The sequence below is a fragment of the Cucurbita pepo genome, chromosome LG13, assembly GCF_002806865.2.
Source record: "Cucurbita pepo subsp. pepo cultivar mu-cu-16 chromosome LG13, ASM280686v2, whole genome shotgun sequence".
Lineage (NCBI taxonomy): Eukaryota > Viridiplantae > Streptophyta > Magnoliopsida > Cucurbitales > Cucurbitaceae > Cucurbita > Cucurbita pepo.
Window position 1 is genome coordinate 7,881,881 of NC_036650.1, and position 18,939 is coordinate 7,900,819.

Consider the following 18,939-nt stretch of genomic DNA (forward strand, 5'->3'; position numbering starts at 1 on the left):
CATTTCTTTGTAGAATTGTACAGAAAATCGTAAAACCCACCAAATTTACGTAGATAAAAGATTAAAAGACAGGAAAGGGGACAAGAATGGTACAAGACAATACTTGCAAAGAGCAGAAGAAAAGGAAAATAAGCAAAACATATCTGTAGTTATAGTGAGTTAGATCAAGTAGAATTGTGTACCTGTTATGGATTGGATCAGGTCCATTTGGTACTCTTCTCTTGCTGACAGAATAAAAATCAGAATGCCAATGAAAGACATGCTTCCCTCTTCCAATCATCTTCCACTGCACGTCTGTCGCTCTTCTGGATGCTGGGCTAGCATTATCAATCACTCCAATAAAAGAAAACCAGATGACACCAAGAAAGAGAAAAGCTCCAAACAGAGACTTTAAGAACCTACAGTTACTCACCATCACACCTAAATCCTTTTCCTTATCTCACAGCCTCCAACCGACCAACAAGGTCATCATCCATTCAGAACAGAAACACAGAAATGACTAAAATCAGACATTTCAGGGTATGGAAGGGAAGATGGATAGCTATGGACTAAGAAAGAGGAAAGAAGAGAGATGGAAAGCTAATTGGGTTGGCTGAGGTCTTGGCGGGTTGTAAGGCTGTTTTGTTTGTATTTATAGACTGTATCAGTAAAACTGTACTTTGTGTTCGCGTGGGAAGAGAGAGAAGGAATCTGATTTAAACGCGGAAAAGTAGCTGTTCATGTCACTTTATATTGTGGAATAATGTGTCCAACAGCTCCTCTTCCATTGCCTTAGCTTCTACATTTTCCTATAGCTACAAAAGGGGAAATGGGGGCCCTAATATCTCATAAACTCTGATGAGCACTTAACAGTTAACAATATGCTTGTAAAAAAACGAGGCATAGCCAAATCTTCACAACAAGACTATGAAGAAGCTAAGGTGTTAATCCCAATTAGTCCAAAAATGGCTGTATAATTATCAGAGAAATGATTGCTAACCTGAAGGAAATCGAGGCAGTCGATTTTGGATGTCTGGCACTTCATCAGCACCCACAAAAATGATGAAGATTTTAAATCATTCCCAGGAAACCATTGCTATCAGAGAACAATGTAATAGGAAGAATACAATTTGTTTACATGTGGTGCTGTCCAAAGCCTACTGTACACAATATGAACTAAGCTTGATGGATACAGTCCCTGGCTCAAAGCAATAATTAAGGCAAAATCAAAGCCGTTCGACTGAGAAGCTAGTATCAGCTAGGCACCAAAGTAAATTCATGCCCATAAGAACCATTTCCCTTGTAATTTCATGAGTCAAGCAGCTCCGCATGTCTGATTAAGGTTTCTGATTACTCTAAATTGACAATAAATCATGTGAGAACGGGGCCCTTGGTTAGGACTCTTCGCCACGTTCACGGATGAAGATTAGAGCTTTGCAATCCACAGAATCCATCAAAAAGGCCCTGGAAAAAATTCACTAGCATGTGGCAAACAGAAAAGAAGAAAATATGATAAAAGAAATTACAGACAAAACTGTAATTGGATCCCAAAAAATGAAGAGCAAAACTAACAGCAAATGAAAACTCGAGGCCTATAAATGAATAGAGTCCTGGCATGTTCTCAAGTATCTTCTTTCTCTAGGCATGGCATATTGAGTGTTATATATGCATTCATGTACACATATTTCGAACCCATTAAGTTATGACAAGAACATTCACAGTTAGAATTCTGTCCAACATAAGCAGGTTGAGAAGGATTTGTCGATCCCAACAGCTTCCTACATCAATTCCCATTGTCTTTCCTCTATCATATCATACGTGAAATATCAGGCATAGTTTATCCACCACCCCTTCTAATTCTTCGCCTTCATAAGGTTGTACTTTTCCATGATATCCGTTTCACTCAGCATGGCTTTTCTGTTAAACTGCAACCTGCAAGAGCCAAATAGAAATGTCCTGCGCCTATTGACCAACAGTGGAGACTTAAAAATCAACCCCACGTGTAGGATTCCAATTTTCCTTGCTATGCGAAGGCAAAGAAAACCTAAGAACTTTTGCAAAATCAAATTAGATATGATAAGATTCCTATTGGTTGAGTAAAACAGAAGTTTGGAATAGATAAAGTAGCACAAGAATGACAAGGGTAAGCTTGGAGATCAACAAGTCCATAAAATTCATGATTCTGAATAGGCATACTGGCACTTATATGCTGGAATCAACCAAAGAAGTCGACGGTAATAGATATTTAGGTTCCAATACAATCTTCTACATGTTATACTTTCGCTACTGTGGTAAAATATACTTGGCAACTGCTCAAGGACACTCATCAATTTAGACCCCAAAAAAGCGGTACATTCTCTGCCTTCTTTTCTTTAAGCACATCATGAAGCTTGGATATAAATTCTAGAGCTGGACAATGCGCAGGTGGCTGTAGATTACACATATCGGGAACCCTGTACTTGCAAGAGGCCAATAGAATCAAGAAAAGTAGTGCCAACATCTGGATACTTCAGTTCCTAGTTACCAACAAAATGGAACGAAGGAAATACTTTAACGCATGCAGCTCTTCTAAGTTTTTTGATGAAAAAGCATGCAGCTCTTCTAAGTTGCTTTCCGACCACTTTGAGTTTAGGCTATTAGCAAGAACAATGTCTCCGGCTGATCTCACTCGGAAGTTTTAGCAACTTCATAAAGTAAATTTATTTTTTTCTTTTTTCCTTCTCAGCCCACTTGGGTCCATAAATCGCCAAGACTGTCCGACCAAACCGTCGCTTAGTAATCTGCAATTAGATACAATTATATTTGTAACTCAAAAGGGAAAGACATTAAGAGTAAAAACCTAAATAATTCTCATCAAATGCAGATCCCATGTCCAGCCATCATAAAATACAGCGAAAGCAACAGCAGAAATTTGTAAGATATCGTACCCTTGATCTGTTCTTGTATATATATTTTTCAAGTGTCTTGTTGAGAAATTACCCTTGGCGTTGGTTACAGACTGTACTTGACCCCCAATCACAAACAATAGAATCTCCCAGGATCCATACCCATAGTTTCTCACTTTCCCTCAGGCTAGAGATATTGTATATTTATATGAACAAATTTCAGCTGAAATACAATTTTATCCTATTTAACGATTTTATTCATTCATAACATTAAGAATGTTAAATACCTGCACGATTAAATTACCTGAATAAGGCATCCACACGAATCCAGCATGTCAGTCTTCAATGGATATTCAACAACCTATGGCAAAGATTTGTGCGAGAAAGGAAGGTAAACCATATGTAAATAAATATCTTAAATAGAACAAGAAAATACAACTTACGATGAAGGTATCTTCTCCAACTAAGGCTGACTTCGATAGTTGCTCCATGACTACCCCATAATCAACTTGTATGTACGGTGGGGTAACACTAATGTAATCAAATGGTCTATCATTACCTAGACAAGACTAATGTAATCAATGATTGGGTAGTTTTGAAATCATAAATTATAGAAGCTTATACATTCAAATGAACTATACCATAAGAAATTGGTTCCAGTACCATTTATTCTTCTAATAAAAAAAAGGAGAAATTTTGTTTGATTTTACTGATTATTCCTAACAAGGTGAGACATGCATAGATCATTTTCATTTTCATCTTCACTAGACTTCCTTAATTTGATGGCAAAGTTAATGCAAGTTTAATGACACCACAACAGATAAATTTCTTTAGGTGCTGCACATTTTGAGAGCAGTACGTGGATGGTATCTCCTGCAATAGTGCATTCTAAGCCTCAATCACGGTTTTATTTGCATATTAGAGTGCTGTAAAGAAGACTATTCAGGTACAACTCTTATGTATATAGAAGCTGTCAACCATTTGTAATCAACCATTTATTTTTGTATATAAATATTTTGAAATCAAAATTGATCCCCTTCAAACTTTGAATTTAGTTCAATTGTCGAGATGAATATCCCCTCCCACCCCTCTCCCTCTCTGGGCGAGTTATTGTTGCCGTTTAATCAGACACACCGGATATAAAGGAAAAAAACACTAAAATTATTGCATGTTCAGCATTCTCATCAGATAAAACTACGAAGCATGCGGGCTTTAACTAGAATACCTGTCGTATGACTGATGTATTGAATACTTCACTTTCCGACTTTAGACATATCAAAAACTTGCTAGGCACTTAAACAAGAGTAACAATTATGTTCTCAAATACAATTCTCCTTTACTCTCCCTTAATCTCCCTTTTAATATATTAAATATGTCACGAATTAAAATAATTTTAACATGAGAAACATAAGAAGCATAAAAAATTCAAAATTTCAGAAACTAAATTTATAATTTAAAAGTTCAAGAACTAGATAAACACAAGTCTCAAAGTTTAAACACTATATATGTAATTTAACCTATAAAATATCAATATATAGAATATACGTCTAATTCAATCATTATATCTAAATCAAAACAATTTAATCTTAGTTTACTAAGCACCTAATTTGTTTTATCATGTTTAAAATTGATATTTAACAAACACTAAATTACTTCATGTTACACTTGATTTTGTCTCCCAATAGCCGACAATTATTTTAAAAGCTACAACAATCCCAAACTAACCCTTAGTTTGTTAGAAACAACGTACCCCCATGTCCATGTTTGTGTCCGTACTTCTTAGGATGAAACAAACAAAGAGAAAGCTAAAGTTTAGATAGGATACCAATAAGCTGTTCAGCTCGTTCTATAAAGTTCTCAACTGGAATTGTGTGAATGACTGAATCATCAAAAAACCCAGTAGATTCCAGATTCGGCCTTAAAACGTCAGAGACAACCCATGGATCCATCTCAACAAAATGCACCTGGAAGTTGAAGGAGAAGAAATTATATGAAGGAGAAAAAAAGAGAGATGTAAAGAAATGAATATTATGACATTGATAGTTTTGTCTATCAAGCCAATCCCTATCTAAACATAGTTCGAAAGCTGGCTTTATCAGTTAGTTATTTCTAAAAATTGTGGAGAATGTTATCCCGAAGTAAATTCTCAATTTATCTGGTACCTCAGAACATCCACGGCTCATAGCTTCAATACCAACTGATCCGGTACCACTATACAAGTCTAACCAACGACCAGGCCTTAAAGATGCTGGACAGCCACCAGCAGCCTGCATTATCAAATTACATTAGATCTTTTCTTTGTGTCGATGGCTAGCAGCAACTTGACCTAGAAATATGCGAACTCTGAATCATTTGATAAGTTCGCAGAATGATCTGCTAACGTGAAAGAAACTAGTATTTAAAATACAACTCCAACCTGCAAGATATCAAAAGCTGCACCTTTCACAACTTCCATCATTGGTCGTACATCCAAGCCTATTGGTGAGAGTAGCTTCATTCTCCGAGCACTTCCTCCAAGCACCTGAGGTAGCCAACATATTGATTGAGTTGTTTTTGATAGAAAAATAAGGAATCTTATGTATGTACTTTCCATACATCAGTGGTACACGTGCTGTGTAGGCATTGGAGGATCCATGGGGATCATCAACGTGATAAATTTTAGCAACGGACGTAATGTTCTTTCAGACTAAAATTAGTATTTTAGTTTTCAATGTGACAAATTGACCTATTGAAAATGATTAACTTGGTGTAGATGTGACTGGAGTAAATCCAAATGAAATTCCATCAACTTACAGATTTAAACTAATATTATAGTTTTCAATTTGTGTAAATTGATAGTTAAGAGGGAATGCCTTTAATCCAAATAGAGCATTTGTTCATATCCACCCTGGTACGAAAAGTTATAATACCAAAAGACCTCAAATATCAAATTACAAAAGCATTTCTCTCCCCTTTCACTTCATTTCGAAATTTTGAAGGAGAAATCTCTATGGAAGAAAGAGATATCCCCTCTGAAGGATGTCTTCCCCACTTTGGAAGATATAAAGTGAAAATTAGCGCCAAGTTAGGCCAGCGAATGATTGTCACTTCTAAGGGTAGACTGAGTTGAATTATCTCAGCACAAAGCACCAAACAAAATGGAAAAGGGAACACAACTCGTACCTTAAGTAACTTATGGGTCTTCCGATGAAATTTAGGATCCTGGCCTGAAATCTGCTTGTCTTTTCCCGATTTTCGCATTTCTCGTGCTCGCTGTAAGGAAAATTAACGATTACAAAGAAGAAAGTTAAGCGTTGCCAAATATGCAAACACTCATTTCCGAAGCCAATATAGTGCAATTGCACAATTCCAACAGCAAATAATAATACAATGTCAGTCACTCATCTCCAAAATATTCATGCTTGAAAAGAAATGAAAGAGATCAACCATCAGAGAGAGGGAGAACCAACATTAGCAGAAGGTTCAGACAAAAACTCGTCAGGATCAAGTCCATACTGCTCCAATAACTTCTTCCTCCGCTCACTAACGGAATTCTCAGATTCTGAAACCAACATACAATTGAAAGTTCAATTACAGCAAAATAAAGGATACAACAAAATCGTTTTTCCATTTCTACAACAATTCACAACAAGAACTCACTGTACGAGCAAACGATAGTAGAAGACGACAGATGAGTGCTCGGTCTAGAACAGATATTGACGAGTGGAATATTCAGCGAAAACAAGCTACAATCTCGGTCTAGAACAGAGATGTTAGAACGGGCACCTAATGAAGAAAGAACCGGGAACGAAGAAACCGCCATCAACGAAGCTCTGCGCTAAACTTCGGATAGCTCTATAAAAATTAAGAGGGAAAATATCCATCGAATCTTTCTAAAACAAATGGGCCTGGCCCAAAAACATGGGCTCGAAGTTTTGGACAGCCCAACAAGTTAAATCCGGGCCATTACCACTGGTCCAATTAAGAGGGAAAATATCCATCGAATCTCTAATACAAAGGGCCTGGCCCAAAAACATGGGCTCAAAGTTTTGGACAGCCCAACATATTAAATCCGGGCCATTACCACTGGTTCAATTAAGAGGGAAAATATCCATCGAATCTTTCTATACAAATGGGCCTGGCCCAAAGACATGGGCTCGAAGTTTTGGACAGCCCAACATGTTAAATCCGGGCCATTACTACTGGTTCCTCGAGCGGGAAGAATCCAAAAGAGAGCCGCAAAACTAATCACAAAAATGTTTAGCAAAAATAGGTAAATCAAACGTGATTATGGTTATGATTATAATTAATTAATCCTTAAGTTCATTAGTAATTATGTCAACTAATTTTATTAGAAAAAAACAAGGCAGCATTCAAACTTTAATAGAAAAGGATTATAATTAGAAGTAGAGTATTAAATAAACAGTTAAAAGAAAATGAAAAACCACGTGTTCAAACAAATCCCGGTGAGGATATGATGACACGTGGCGTAGATTTTACTTAGTGTTTGAGCAAATGTGGACCGTCGGATGACAGGCCGTGTGGGACCCAAGGAAGAGTAATGCAACCGTGAATGTGACTACTAATAATTGTGAACGAGTAAAGCGCTGGATTGGATTGCGTGTGCGATTCGTCGACATCGCTGAGCTCCGCTTCTGATTACGAATCCACACTAAACTCTGAAACTCATACCACCTGCATTGCGATTCTCTCGAGTTTCTCTGTCCGATCTGTGGTCTCAGCTCAGCGACGGGGAGGAGGAACCCGCCGACCACCGGAAAATGGGACTCTGCGGCTCGAAGCCGAAGGGTTGCGTCCGAGGAAGACTGGTTCCGTCGGGGAAGAGGAATCGGAGGCGGAGAAGAAGAAGTATCAAGCGGCGAATTTCCTCTCTGAAGCTTGATTCGCTTTCTACACCTAGTCGCCCTCATTCTACTCCTACATGTGCAGGTTTTTACATGCACTTTCCCTTTTCTCTAATCTTTTTTTTTTTTNTTTTTTTTTTTTTTTTTTTTTTTTTTTTTTTTTTTTTTTTTTTTTTTTAATTTTCTTTGTCTTTTCCTTTACTTTTCTGATCTTGGATTCTTTAAAAGGCCGGCGATCAGATTTGGTGCATGTTCTTCAGAAGTCTGCCACGTATTAGCTACATTATGTGATAACAATAATAATTTCTTTTTTCCGGAAGTTAATTGATTCGCATTGTTTTTCCTTTTTTCATGTTATTTGATCTAGCTAGAGGAAGTGTCGATGCGGCGTGGTTTGATTCTACTTCAGTTCTTGATTCGGAATTCGATGACGAGTTTTATAGCGTTCGTGATGGTAGGTCTGCGTATTTTTCTTCATCAATATCAATTTGATGATTACTGAACCGTAAAGATACGATAGATATTTCTATCTTTTTGTGTGTGGAGGGAGAGGAGTTGAGGAGGGGATTCATTGTTATAACTAGCCGCTGTCATGCTGTACCAAATTATTCAGGAAATCACTAATGTGATTGTAAATAAATGCAGATGTGTTGTCTTTAAATGGCTCTGAGTTCGCATCAAGATTAAGTGTTTCATCTCCAAAGCATCGAAACAATAAGGAACATAATGAAACTACTGCGACAATTCTTGCTAAGAGATCTAGTGATTGCAGAAATGATTTGACCCCCATTTTTGTAGATGAAGTTTCCACAGAGGGTGAAAATGGTAAAGGAGGTGAGGGGGCTGATTGGAATAACTGCGGCCTTCTTCCAAATACTTGTTTGCCATATCTGGCTGCTGCTGGACCCTCACTTGAAAAAAGGAGACAAATCAACCAAGGAACTCCAAATCTAAGGAGAAAAGCATCTTCAAAACTTTCATTTAAGTTAAAGGAAGGACACAATGATCCGATGATATGTGAGTGCTTCCTCTAATTTCTCAATTTTTCTTGTGCATTCCCAAATGTTTAATTGTATAATCATCAATTGTGAAATTTGAAACTGGGTGAAGCTTGTTTAAAACACGTCTTAATTTTTTGGGCCAGTTTCACCGAGGGCACCTTTACAAAAACCAATTGCTGGCACTTCAGTTCCACACTGTCCAGTAGGGAAGAGAATGCCCAATTGTTGGTCACCTATTGACCCCAGTGTTTTTAAAGTCCGAGGGAAGAACTATTTTAGGTGAGCCCATTACGTTGGAACTATTTCCTTGTCTTTTCCTTTTCCTTTGTTTTTTTTCCCTTTTCGTTTTTGCATTGTATTTGGGTATTTGTTTACTTTCAATCATGCACTTGCTTGTGATTTAATTATTCTTCGTTCAGTAGCTATCTTTTGTTCTGTGCTCTCGTTTTTTCTCGTTTGCAACTCTATGTAATGTTTGTTACCTTCAATCATACTTATTCACACTATCTTGTAATTTTTAGTTTAATAGTTGTCAGCTTACCCATGAATCTAAATTCATAACCAAATCCACTATTTTTTTTTTCTTTACAGAGATAAGAAGAAAGAGTTTGCTCAAAATTGTGCTGCCTATTATCCCATTGGAGCTGATGTCTTCTTCTCTCAGAGAAAGATTGATCATATTGCCCGTTTTGTGGAACTTCCGGCCATAAATCCAGCTGGAGATGTCCCTTCTATTCTTGTAGTAAATGTTCAGGTGTCTATATTTTTTATTCCTTATCCTCGTTTGGTGTTTTGGTCTAAAACCTCCTCCATGCTAGAGAGTATTTCATTAGAAATTTACCAAGTACCTGATAGTTATTAAGAATTATAAATGTTCAGTCCGTCGCTATATCTCATATCATGTATATGTGTTGCTAGTTTCTGTTTGTTAAACTCCTTGGACATGATGAGATTATACTGAGTTATTGGATGTATTTCATTGGTTCTAGGTACCACTGTACTCTGCTACAATCTTTCAAGGAGAAAATGACGGTGAAGGAATGAGTGTGGTTATGTACTTTAAGCTGTCCGAGAGTTATTCAAAGGAACTTCCAAATTCTTTCCAAGAACATTTTACAGTAAGTTATCTCAAACTGCATGCCTGCAGTTTTCTCTTTTACATACAGATATATTTCCTGGATCTTGTCCTATATATCTTTTCAGAGAAAATTTTATGTATCCAATCTTCATGATCTTGTACTGGAAAAATATTTTTGAAGAAATTATGTGACGTATTGGTTTTTTTTTCCTTAACAGAAATTAATTAATGATGAAGTCGAAAGGGTTAGAGGTTTCCCTATGGATAACATTGTACCATTCAGGGAAAGATTGAAAATTATGGGCCGAGTGGAAAATGTGGAGGATCTTCATTTGAGTGCAGCTGAGAAAAAGCTTATGAATGCGTATAATGAAAAACCTGTCCTCTCACGACCTCAACACGAGTTTTACTTGGTAAGTATTGCTCTTGTTTATGAAGATGTTTTGTACATGGTTGGTGCTGCAATGTATGACTTACTGCTACATTTTTTCCTTTCTACAGCAGGAAAAAGAAAAACTAGGTTTTGAGCTAAGGTGGGGGAGGGATTGTTTTCATAGTTGGCGCTAGTGCCATAGACACCTTTTAGCTTTATTGGTTAGCGTCATTACTAAATCGAACAATGAACTCTCATGGCAATATAAGTATGTCGCATATAACCTGAACTGCCAATACCTTCTTAATGCTAGATTATTAGCTTTTAGATGGATAAGAAAACTAAGGTCTTCCGTGCTTATCTTTGAAGAAAAGTAAGTTTGAAAAGAAAAAATATAATCTAATCTTTTCTTGGGAAGGAAAGTGGATACTGGTGGTGCTTATCTTCTGAATCTTACGTGCCAATCTAATCTTGAACTTTTGAAACTTTTTCCCCCTTATTTGCTCGTTTTCTTTGTTTCTTATTGCGCTTACTTTAGTGTTTGTGAAGCTAAAAGCACGCAGGAATGTTTCAAATTTTGTATGAATTGGCTGCGAAAGTTGTCTTTTTTAATAGAAAGATATGGATCTAAACAATAATAATATTACTTTTGGGTTTTGATTGGAATAACTAAAGTTTCTTTCGGACACCTCTCATTGGTCAGTCATGATAATTTAATAGGAATTCCGCACTAAATTCTAGTCTTTCTTTACGCCGGATCTCTCTCATCCTACTTTTTTTCTAGGAAAGGTTCCGTCTTCCAACAAACAATGACTGGTCCCCATGTCAGATACGTTCATAACTCTTTACAGAATCACATTCTTGTTTCAAATCCTGCAGGGGGAGAAATACTTGGAAATCGATTTGGACATCCACAGATTTAGCTACATCTCAAGAAAAGGTTTTGAAAGTCTTAACGATAGACTGAAGCTATGTATCTTGGATTTTGGCTTGACAATTCAGGTAACTTTCTGAAGAAAGGATATGATTTCTTATTAGCTGCCTAAAATATTTGTTAATGTTGTATTCTAATATTCAAACAGGGAAACAAGGCAGAAGACTTGCCGGAACACATGTTATGTTGCATTCGGCTAAATGAAATCGACTACTCCAATTATCAGTCATTAGGCATTTAAGTGCATCAACCCTTTGTTGGTTTTGGATATGAAAACTCATAAATAACCGCATTGCCGTTGAGTAAATAGAAGATTAGCGGGGTTCGTAGTAGTGTGCAACCCATTTTGGCATATAATGTATAATACTCTGCTATTTGTTTTGTAGATCTTGTACAACTATTCTTTTGTTCCTGGTAATTCTTTAAGGATAGATAATTCTTCTCTATACGGATTGGATGAATACCATAAAAAGAAAGGTCGAAGCACCAAGTCAAAAGTTACAGCAATAGCAACTGAAATTCCGTGCAAGTTGCCAAAAACATAAATGCATTCTTTTTCTCGTTCTTTTGCTTTTTGACTGTGATCTGCAAAGTCTATCCTCAAACATCAAGTTTTGATCATGGATTTAGATTCTGTTTGTTCTTCAAAATATCCAATGTGGAGATTAATTTGGGGCTTTTTAACAAAATAGCTTATCTAGCTTAGATATTATAAATTATTTTACAAACAGGTTAATGTAAAATTTTGTTATATCAGTTATCAGTGATCGCTTATACAATGACATTTTAGTGACATATTTTGTTGGGTTGTGGTTAATTAGTCTTGGCTTGTGGTGGGCACGTTATTGAAGTGCGCTGAATTTGGTAAGAATGGTAAGCAATGGTTGCATCAGCCAAAATGTTTTTTGGGTCTTTGTGTTTAATAGAGATCCATGTGTTATGTGTTAGTGTCGTTGAGTTGGACACGTACTATATATAATAGGTGAAGTATGAAGATTTGAACCTTTGACTTTAAAAATGTACATATCAGTTACTATAAATTTATGCTCAATTCTATAATTTTTTTATATTTTTATGTAAACAAAAGTTATCGTTAAAAGAACTATGGTGCCAGATGAAGATATAATTTTTCAAATTATTAAAGTTGTTTAATCACTACTATGTTTTAAAATTAGGATGTTTTATCTTTATTATTTAATAATTTTATCTTTCCTTAGGAAAGATTTAAATTCATAGTCAAATATCAAAAACAAAAATAAGATTTAAAAAAAAAAAATTATTTAGTTTTCAAAATTTAACCATAAATTTATAGTAGTAACAATTTCTTGAGGATTGCCTTAGAAGCTGATTTTACCTTAAGATCTCTACCCCAATTTAACTAAAAGACTCTTAAGCCCTCGTGACCATGCCTTGAGGGTAACACAAGCCGATACAATACAATAATTTCTTGTCTAATTTAATCATAGTATTTCAATTTTATGTCTAATAAAACTCAAACGAAAGAATCCTTTCTAAAATCCTAAAAGGTTATTTCATTTAAGAAGCGAAAAATATATCATTTGTAAAGTTCCAATAGCATCAAGAGAAAATTTTCTCATCAGAGTCTGGATTACCAAATGAAACACTTGGCTAATTGCTACTACAAGGTTTAATCAAAGATATGTAATATCCACTTGTATCGTATACCCAGTTACTGCCCGATGTTATATACATAACCATCAGAGAATCAACACTCAGCTCTGCAAAACGGGTGAAAGAGAGAGAGAGAGAGACGTGGACATATTCCTATAGGTTAAGTTTAACACGCTTTGCAACTCTTCCTACAGTATCCTACTGCACCTTCTGAACCCACCATATAAGTAGGGTTCTTTTGGCACTCACCCCTTTTTGCCCATGAAGGGCAATTTTTGTTCTCATCCACACAGTCCTGACTACTTATCCGAGTTGCCTTATCGAAGGATCTCACATGAATCCACTTGGTTGCAGACCATTTCTCGCCCTGGATCACAGGGCAACTACCGTGCAAGCTTCTTTTATCTGTTGTTGCATCGAGATGGAGGCTGAAGAACAGCAATGCATCACCCTTCTGCGCTTTAACTACAATTGAACAGGCATGTTGTAGAACCATAAGTGGCGTACTATATCAATCCCAGAAGCTAAGATACAAGGACAACAAAAATAGAAGCGACGAAAAAGTCAAGAAACAACAATTTCGGCTAACATTTCAAACTAATCGGACGAGCAATTTTTTTAAAAACCAGGCTATAATGACGAATCAATGATGCAGTCATAACAAAGGGTCAAATCAAGTTGGCTCCCCATAAGATACTTAGCCGGCCACGAGTACCCTTTCTCAAAGACCAGAAAGGAAGATCATGTTCAAGAAAGATACTTTCAGGAAAGGTCTAGCAATGATAGATAGACCATCCATGGCCTTTTCTAAATTGAAAATGTAACATAATACACTAATTACTCGTGATATATACTCATAAAAATGAGTCGATAACAAATATCTACCTGCATAACCCTTTCGAGCACAATCAGACCAGCTGTCATCCTTTTCTCGAGATTCAAACTGCAGAAGACAACGTTGTCACAGTTGGCTACAAAAAGAAAATATAATTCTGTTTTTTCTCGAAAAACAAAGGCATATTGAAGTGGCAGAGCCACTGCCATACCGCTGAATTTGGAAAGATGGTTTCTCCACCCTTTTCAACATTGGATAGATACATCAAGACTGTGGCTATTCGGTGGCCACCTAGCTCCTGATTCACCTTGTCGTGAAAAAAATCAAAATGTGGTTCATACTTTTGGCCATTTTCGTAGTGAAGAATTTGAATGGACTCTCCATTTTCTGATTTTAACAACGTTGTTTCAAGAAAGAAAGGTAAGTGATTGTAATAGCTTTATATCTGAATGACAAAAAAGTACATCAATGACAAGGAGCATATAACAAATATACCTACTGGAAGGAATGTCCATGCAGAAATCCTGGCCTCAATGCCAGCAACAATTTCATCCTTCAAAGCACAAAATAAAGTATATACATTATAATTAAGCTTCAAGGCGATTTGCAAGCATGATCCATGATTAAAGTATGAAAGTATTGATATGTAAAACAAGTCTATCAATCAATAGTAACTTTCTTCAATAACTGTTGGAAACATCATTTTCAATATCATTGATCAATATTATCACTAATAGAATCAACTTAATCTTTACTTCTTGTCATCCATGTTTCTTTAAACTTCGTGGTAGAATTAGTAATGGGTCGTAACTTACCAACTAGCGGTGCATAGGCATTAAAACAACCATTCTATATTTAAGAATATAACAATTTGGTATAGCTCTTCTGGTCATTTCACTAGGTGTATAGACTTGAAACCTCAATATATCTTCTACTTATGTTATTCACTAAGGAAACCATGTTCTATAAAGACAAACAGAAACCAGGTCCTCGAACACTAGATTGTCACCCTACTACTCTTCTAAATTGAGATTTGCAGGTTCTGTCCATGATCGCGCCCCACTAAATCATATTTGAGGAAAAGTGGGGGGAAATAATTATCAAGATTAAGCACCCATTTCAAAGAAAGAAAAATGTCATTAACTTCAACATCGAACACCAACAGTATGGATAGGAGAGAGAGCAGATGGATCCTTCCTCATGATATATAAACAAAGGATATTGCTGACAACGCGTTAATGAGCAGGGATGCAGATAATTCTCCTCAAAACAATACCCCCAACACAGGGCATAGGTCAAACTACATTTGGGCAAACAAATTGGGTCATTTATATTCAGACATATATCTCTGTCTTAAACAGATATTACTCACAGTCAAATTATTTATACAAGTTCACAGTTTTCCTAAGAATTTTTTTTTTTCTTAGAATGTTCATCCAAACCAAGATACTGGATAATACATTCGTAATTTCATATATTGACATCTACAGTTATCCTTCTCACCTAATTCTACAAGGATCTGCCGTGATACCTCGATCTTTTACATAAGATAACATAAAAATAAGTACAAAAAGTCAGACATTATAAGGATCCAGGCGCTGTAATTTGCAAAGAATACTATAAATCTAAAAAGTCCAACACAAAAAGGATGATTCAAATAAACTGACGCACCTGGGCCTTCCGGAGGAACATGCCAGAACTCGTTCGAACTTCACTACTTACACTCTTACCAGACTCATTATCTGCTACCATTGACTTCTCTAATTTATCCTTGGCCTATTCCCGAAAATAAGAAAATCAAACAAAACCATAGAATTACCACATTATTGAAAAATCTAAATTAAAACAAACATAGCGTTCCATAAGTCACTTACCAGATCGATTAGATGATCACATTCCTGATCAGTTAAAAATCCCTTATACAAAAATGCCCTGTAGATTTGCACTTTTCATAAGAATATAAACAAACACATCGCCAATTGAGTATAATATTAAAAACTAAACGAAGGAAATTGAGGTTTGAAAGTGTCAAGAAGGATTTGCTTTCCTTCTGAGAAAGTAAATGAACATCGCATTCGATCGCATAAGAGAGGAAGACAGAATACCTGGGTTGCCAGGAGAGCTGAGTGACTCGTGTTGGATCGAAAATGAGCCGTGGCGAATCCCTCTTCAATTCAAGCACAGATCCACTTCTGAAATTCGAAAACATTGAATCCAAAACCATACGTCAGAAGATTCGTGAAATAAAAAATGAAGAGCGAGAAGAACACGAAAAGGATCGTACAATTTCTTGTGCGTTTCCGGCAAGCGAGCGAAGCCAGTAGAGACGGACAGAAAGAAGAGAGAAAATGCGAGGAACCGTCGGGAATCCATAATCGTTTCTCCGGAATCAAATGGGAGAAAGGAAGAAGAAAAGATTCAACTCGAGGGTTCTTCCGTGTACGAGAAGGGAAAGAAAAATAAAATAAATTAATTGGATTTGAATTTATTACGAAAATTCAACTGTGAAGACAACCAATGAGAGATGAGAACCAGTGGGCTGTTTCTCGGAAGCCGTTTCAAACTCCGTATTTTCTAACCAAAATTTTACCATATTCAAATGTTTAATATTTTAACCTACCATCTTACCAAGTTCAAAAATACCCCTAATTTTTTACCTTTTATTTTAAAAATATTTAAAACATTTCAAAAAAATTAATTTTTAATAAAAAAAATAATCACTCTTTTATTTTTAATAAAAAAAATTAATTTATTTTTATTATCAACACGTTATTTTCAAATGTTATTTTTATAAATTGATAATAAGTATATTTTCTGAATAATCTTTTAAAAAATCTATTAGGGAAAGTTTTGAAGATTTAAAAATATTTTAAAATATTTTTGGAAGTTAAAAGTATTCTTTCCATTTTTTACTTTATTTTAAATTAAATTAAAAAATTAATTGCAAAGATTTAATTATCAATCTTTTGGGATTCACAGTTATTACAAAAATAAAAGTCAGATATCTCATTTAATATTATTCAGAAAAATATTTTTATTTTTCATTTTTTTAATAAAAATATATATTTAGTATTTTCATATTGTGGTTTGCATTAATTTGGATATGAATTTTCTACTAAAAAATATATATATTTGAATATGAGTTTAGCATGTGTAATAAAAAGTTTATTAAAAATAATTCTAAAACATCCATATAATCAGCTGATATTATAATATTTATTTACTCTTTATTCTTATTTTACCGACGAAAGATTTTAACTAATCTTCTTCAGCATATTTACTCTGTTCCTCGTTTTTCTGTATTTGCTCTGTTTTCACTCTCTCTTCTTCTTCTTCTTTCAGCCCTTCTAGAGCTTCCATCAGATTCTCCAGGCAATCTCTAGGGTCACCAGAAACTGCCTTCGGCATCAAATGCTCCGCCACATCCGCCGGAGTTATTCTTGTTTTGCCGATGAGTTTCTCAATATTCGGAAACAGCGGATGTGATTCAATTTTCAGGTAATTCTTCGCCAGTACTTTGAACGCTTCAAATCCGCAGAACGACATTTCTATATGCTTGTCCATTCTGCCTTTCCGAATAAGCGCTGGATCAAGCTTTTCGATGTAGTTTGTCGTGAAGACGATCAGTCTTTCTCCTCCACATGCCGACCAGAGTCCGTCTATGAAGTTCAATAGCCCCGAAAGCGTCACCTCGCTAGGGTTTTTATCGTTAAGTTCTTTCATGATCATTCTTTTCATTGGATCCTTGTCTATCTCTGTTCGTCCTCTGTCGTTTTTGTTCGTTCTCTGGCCTGTTAGATCGAGGGAACAATCAATGTCTTCGATTACTACCACGGCTTTGCTTGAAATTTCGGTTAGTAATCGCCTCAATTCGATGTTGTTTCTGACGGAAGTTAATTCCAGGTCGTAAATGTCGTACCCTAAGAGATTCGCCATCGCCGCTATCATCGTTGATTTTCCAGTTCCTGGTGGACCGTACAGGAGGTATCCCCTTTTCCAAGCCCTACCGATTTCTTTGTAAAATTCCTCCGCCTGGCTGAACGCGATTAGGTCATCCATTATCTCCTTCTTCTTTTCTGGCTTCATCGCCAATGTCCGGAACGTTGCTGGATGTTCGAATACAACGTGGCTCCATTGGGCGTCTTGGTTCGTGAAAAGTTTCCGTTGCCTGTTCTTGACCTTAATCGCCTTCCCCTCTTTGAGTACATGGTTCAAATACTGACCGATGATGAAATCTCTGTGCCTTCTGTGGAAAGTGAGCATAAAAAACCTTTTATCCTCTGTCGCTGGGTGGAATGAAATCGTCTGGGACTTGGAAATATTTCTCCCTGAAGACCACCATAGCTTTACCCCTTCGTATTGTTCTGCAATTTCTTCGTGGTCGTCCATGGTGAGCACCAGAGACTGGTTGTTCTTCATGGAATCAGCCTTGAGGCGTTTGGCTTGCGACGAGGAGTTTCTGGAGAGGTAATTTTGAATGGCGATGTAGGCTTCACTGCGGGTGAAACCTTCGCCGGTGAACTCATTGAATGTGATTTGAACGAAGGGATAAAAGAAACTGACAAATCTATGAGAATATTTCTCGAAACAGGCACGAAGCTCAACTGGGAAATACTGCTGAAATAATGCCCAGACGAACACCAAACTGCCAATTATCGATCCAACACGGGTAAATAGTTCTGCAAATGTCATTTTTTTTCGATTTCTTCTTCTTCTTCTTCTTCTTCCTCCTCCTCCTAGGAAGTATCTCTTGTTCAAGCTTATAGAAAAAAGGGTTTTGGGTTGGTTTGGTCTGGCGTGGCATTATCTTGAAATTCAAAGCTAAAATAATGTTTGAAAAATATTTGCTCAATTTTCAAAGTTTCAGATTAGGGATCGACTTTAATTGAGGTTTGGCGATTTCGAAGGAGGCAGACAAACGAATTGAATGGTTTTCTTGCGGTATAAGCAATTGTATTGCGTCTGCTCTGCTTTACTCTTTGAATCTCAATTCAATTTTTACATTTTAATCTTTGTGCAATTTGTTTCTTTCCTGCCTCTAGTAAGGAACCACTACAGTAGTATATCCACTTTGAACATAAAATTTTAATGACTTCACTTTTAATTTATCTAAAACATACCAATTACTTATTTATAAACTCATTATTATTTCATTAATTAGTCAATACAAGAGACTATAGAACTTTCTCTAAGCCTTATGTAACCCTCCAACAATCTTCCCTTAATTGAGGCTTGACTCTTAGAGTCCTCAAACAAAGTATCCACACTGAATCACTTTTGTTTTCTTACTATGGTACAATTAGTTGACCCACTTAACAAATATTTTCTTTTCTTATGAAAGGTATCTTTTCCTAATGCAATTTCATAAAGTTTGGGGG

The 18,939-nt window shown here is 36.1% G+C and overlaps 3 protein-coding genes across 8 annotated transcripts; 1 reads left to right on the forward strand and 2 right to left on the reverse strand.

The window, feature by feature from the left end:
* Positions 1–1,595: 1,595 nt before the first annotated feature.
* Positions 1,596–18,596, reverse strand: LOC111808272 (putative rRNA methyltransferase YlbH). 3 transcript variants are annotated; one of them, XM_023694154.1, is made up of 12 exons: positions 17,390–18,596; positions 15,311–15,316; positions 9,706–9,714; positions 6,504–6,672; positions 6,314–6,405; positions 6,027–6,116; positions 5,281–5,385; positions 5,027–5,131; positions 4,690–4,828; positions 3,308–3,423; positions 3,169–3,225; positions 1,596–2,759 (listed from the first exon to the last, which is right to left on the reverse strand). In XM_023694154.1, the coding sequence occupies exons 1-12, from the start codon at positions 18,251–18,253 to the stop codon at positions 2,679–2,681; spliced, it is 1,833 nt and encodes a 610-aa protein (XP_023549922.1). In that variant the 5' UTR covers positions 18,254–18,596; the 3' UTR covers positions 1,596–2,678. The 3 variants fall into 3 exon arrangements, with proteins under 3 accessions (XP_023549922.1, XP_023549921.1, XP_023549923.1); XM_023694153.1 differs by having other exon boundaries at positions 6,504–6,681; XM_023694155.1 differs by lacking the exons at positions 9,706–9,714; positions 17,390–18,596 and adding exons at positions 9,514–9,523; positions 14,576–14,582 and having other exon boundaries at positions 6,504–6,674.
* LOC111808277 (protein ENHANCED DISEASE RESISTANCE 2-like) lies at positions 7,436–11,540 on the forward strand. Of its 4 annotated transcripts, none has more exons than XM_023694165.1 (9): positions 7,438–7,793; positions 8,076–8,162; positions 8,354–8,725; positions 8,853–8,988; positions 9,301–9,463; positions 9,699–9,827; positions 10,006–10,200; positions 11,040–11,162; positions 11,243–11,540. In XM_023694165.1, the coding sequence occupies exons 1-9, from the start codon at positions 7,625–7,627 to the stop codon at positions 11,333–11,335; spliced, it is 1,467 nt and encodes a 488-aa protein (XP_023549933.1). In that variant the 5' UTR covers positions 7,438–7,624; the 3' UTR covers positions 11,336–11,540. The 4 variants fall into 4 exon arrangements, with proteins under 4 accessions (XP_023549935.1, XP_023549933.1, XP_023549934.1 ...); XM_023694166.1 differs by having other exon boundaries at positions 8,507–8,725; XM_023694168.1 differs by having other exon boundaries at positions 7,705–7,793; positions 8,080–8,162.
* On the reverse strand, positions 12,648–16,027 carry LOC111808283 (probable prolyl 4-hydroxylase 7). Its single transcript, XM_023694176.1, has 8 exons — positions 15,846–16,027; positions 15,667–15,753; positions 15,436–15,493; positions 15,233–15,337; positions 14,057–14,114; positions 13,773–13,948; positions 13,612–13,669; positions 12,648–13,191 (listed from the first exon to the last, which is right to left on the reverse strand). Exons 1-8 carry the CDS (start codon positions 15,932–15,934, stop codon positions 12,893–12,895), a joined length of 930 nt encoding a protein of 309 aa, XP_023549944.1. The 5' UTR covers positions 15,935–16,027; the 3' UTR covers positions 12,648–12,892.
* Positions 18,597–18,939: the final 343 nt, after the last annotated feature.

What these genes read in the sequence shown, in the direction of transcription:
- LOC111808277 (XM_023694165.1), top strand. Translation starts at nt 7,625, where the DNA reads ATGGGACTCTGCGGCTCGAAGCCGAAGGGTTGCGTCCGAGGAAGACTG. An exon ending in ACACAATGATCCGATGATAT is followed by an intron (nt 8,726 to 8,852) that starts GTGAGTGCTTCC and finishes TTTTTGGGCCAG; the next exon opens with TTTCACCGAGGGCACCTTTA. An exon ending in CGAGGGAAGAACTATTTTAG is followed by an intron (nt 8,989 to 9,300) that starts GTGAGCCCATTA and finishes TTTTCTTTACAG; the next exon opens with AGATAAGAAGAAAGAGTTTG.
- LOC111808272 (XM_023694153.1), bottom strand. Translation starts at nt 18,253, where the DNA reads ATGACATTTGCAGAACTATTTACCCGTGTTGGATCGATAATTGGCAGT. An exon ending in AGACCCATAAGTTACTTAAG is followed by an intron (nt 5,386 to 6,026) that starts GTACGAGTTGTG and finishes TGGCTACCTCAG; the next exon opens with GTGCTTGGAGGAAGTGCTCG. An exon ending in TTGGAGAAGATACCTTCATC is followed by an intron (nt 3,226 to 3,307) that starts GTAAGTTGTATT and finishes TCTTTGCCATAG; the next exon opens with GTTGTTGAATATCCATTGAA.
- LOC111808283 (XM_023694176.1), bottom strand. Translation starts at nt 15,934, where the DNA reads ATGGATTCCCGACGGTTCCTCGCATTTTCTCTCTTCTTTCTGTCCGTC. An exon ending in CCGGAAACGCACAAGAAATT is followed by an intron (nt 15,754 to 15,845) that starts GTACGATCCTTT and finishes TTCGAATTTCAG; the next exon opens with AAGTGGATCTGTGCTTGAAT. An exon ending in CAGCTCTCCTGGCAACCCAG is followed by an intron (nt 15,494 to 15,666) that starts GTATTCTGTCTT and finishes GCAAATCTACAG; the next exon opens with GGCATTTTTGTATAAGGGAT.